Genomic DNA, 2,435 nt, shown 5'->3' on the forward strand with positions numbered 1-2,435 from the left:
CACACTGAGGGGCAGGGGATTGACTACTGATGGACACAGAGTTTCTTTTAAGAGAGATTATAATGCTCTAAAATTAGATTGTGAAGATGGTTGTACAATTCTGTGAATATCCTAAAAAAAAACCTGAAGTGTACGCTTTAAGTATGTAAAGTGTATGGTATGTGAATTATAACTCACTAAAGCTGTTCAGGTAGATCATATACATGATTAAAATATCAAAGTAAGTTTCAAAACACATTGACAATTGTAAACATTTCTGCTCAATTCCAAGAAAGCAAAAGGGACCAAAAAGTACACTTCTGTCAAGCATTCTAACTATATTAATTCTATCGGAAAAAAAATTTAGATAGCTGTCATCTATCACCAGAAGAGCATTCATATTAATATAGAATAGTATGAATTTATTTGCAAAATATAAAGTTTAAGATATCTTTTAATAGGTATATGTTTTACTGTGCTTAATAACTTCATAATGCATTAAAGATACTATTTTTGTATTTATTATATTTGTAAAATACAAATCCCCTATAAAGATATTATTTCATATTATGTATTACTTCATAATAAAACGATAAGTAGAAAAAAATGTCCAGCTATGACATCATTAGCTCAAGCATGCTTAACAAGGAAGAGAACTTAGAATGAATTACAAGGAATTGTGGCTATTATCGACTAAGAAATATGAAGTCTTATAGGACTGAAGACATTGTTTACTATATTGCTGCAAGACACCTTCCAGATGAACTGTTCTTAAAAAGACCTCTAAGTCTTCTACAAGTTTAATGAGGCAGCACCATTATCCTGTTCTCTAACACAGGATTTACCAACATGTCAAATATGATTCAAGGAACAGTTGCTCTGGTGCTTATGCTTTGGAGCTGAACTCTGAAGCCGAAAAGAAATGAGCTCCAAAGAATGGTGCACAGCCCTGAGAGGAAAATTCAGTTTCGTACAAGCCAACATGCAGAGCCTGGAGTCATAAATGTGATGTGTGTGTAGGTTTGCAACCTGCACAGCAAGAGCATAAAAACATGCGCACCTGGCCTGGGTCATTGTACCAAAGTTCATCATGAAGTCGGTCAGGATGGGCCTTTTTGCGTTTGATTTCTGCAATAACATCAAAAACTTCAGAGTCTGAGCTGCTAGAACAGGTGCTGTCTTCATCGGACTCACACTCAGATTCACTGGAACTTTCTAATAGAGGCGAGGGGAAAAACAAGGAGAGAAGTTGAAAGTGGGTATACATAGAGACTTCCAAATGACCCAAACCTCTAAATGTAAGGATAGTTGTTTATTCTTTCGACAAACATTTGAGTGCCTACTCTGCACCAAGCACTCTGCTCAGCAATACCATGAAAAATAATATACCCCATCTAGCTGGGGAAGCAAACAAAGATTTTTACACAGAACGACTTAATGAACAATGCCAGAGAAAATGCAAACCACGGCTGCAGTACGGAGTTTCATATTCAAAAAAGTGCAGCAGTTCACAAAAGATCAAGTCCCCTCTGAGCGGGGAAGGTCACCGAAGATTTCCGGGCAGGGATCACATGACCGAGGCAGGGAGGTGGGGTAAGGTGGGGCTGGGCTGATAAGGAGGAGGTAAGAGGAAAGGAACACAGAAGGAGCACTGCGGGCAAGCGCACGGAAGCAAGAGCATGTGTGGACTCTGGCTGGGCCAGAAAAATACCAAGAGGTGAGGGGATGAAGTGTCGTGCCTGCCAGACTGAGGGCTGTGAATGCCAGACTGAAGAGTTTAAATGTTTTTCTCCGAATAGTAGCCATAAAAGATTTCAGTCCTTGGAAGTGAATGAATAAAAACTGACTGAGAATTATGCTAAGTGAAATGAGCCAGTCGCAAAAAGAAAAATATTGTGCGATTCTACTTATACATCGTACCTAGAGTTGTCAGATTCATGGAAACAGAAAGTGGAGTGGTGGTTGCCAGCGCGGCTGCAGGGCGGAGATGCAGAGCTGCTGTTTAACGGGTACAGAGTTTCAGATTAGCAGGATGAGAAGAGCTCTGGAGACTGTACAACAATGTGAATGCACTTAAAGCTACTGAACTGCACATTTAAAAATGGTTAAAAGATACATTTTGTGTTGTGTGTATTTTACAACAATAAAAAAAAAACAGACCTAGAACTTAGATTAATCCTACAAGAGATTAATGTAGTACAGCATAGTAATAAAACCCAAGCTTTACACGGTCGTATTGTCAAGCGTACTGCAGGAGAAAGATGCTATTGTCATTCCTCTTTTATAGATGAGAAAAGTGAGGCACAGAGAGATTAAGTCACTTGCCCAAGATCACATTTCAAGAGATGGAGCAGGGATTCGAACCCAGGCCAGCTGGTTCGGTCATTGCTTTTACCCACCATGGATACTACCTCTCAGTATAGGAGATGCAATGAAGGTGGGCAGAGGTGAGCCAG

At 39.4% G+C, this 2,435-nt stretch overlaps 1 protein-coding gene across 4 annotated transcripts in view; it reads right to left on the reverse strand.

Moving 5' to 3' along the window:
• The window catches only part of DROSHA (drosha ribonuclease III), a 109,744-nt gene that overhangs the window by 87,948 nt on the left and 19,361 nt on the right, over positions 1 to 2,435 (reverse strand). For all 4 annotated transcript variants that reach the window (XM_011356448.2, XM_011356444.2, XM_011356446.2 and 1 more), the window contains one exon: positions 1,040 to 1,194. In XM_011356448.2, coding sequence (XP_011354750.1) covers positions 1,040 to 1,194 — 155 coding nt within the window. The remainder of the gene's footprint in view (positions 1 to 1,039; positions 1,195 to 2,435) is intronic.

This window comes from Pteropus vampyrus, unplaced genomic scaffold (genome assembly GCF_000151845.1).
Source record: "Pteropus vampyrus isolate Shadow unplaced genomic scaffold, Pvam_2.0 Scaffold27, whole genome shotgun sequence".
Taxonomy (NCBI): Eukaryota; Metazoa; Chordata; class Mammalia; order Chiroptera; family Pteropodidae; genus Pteropus; species Pteropus vampyrus.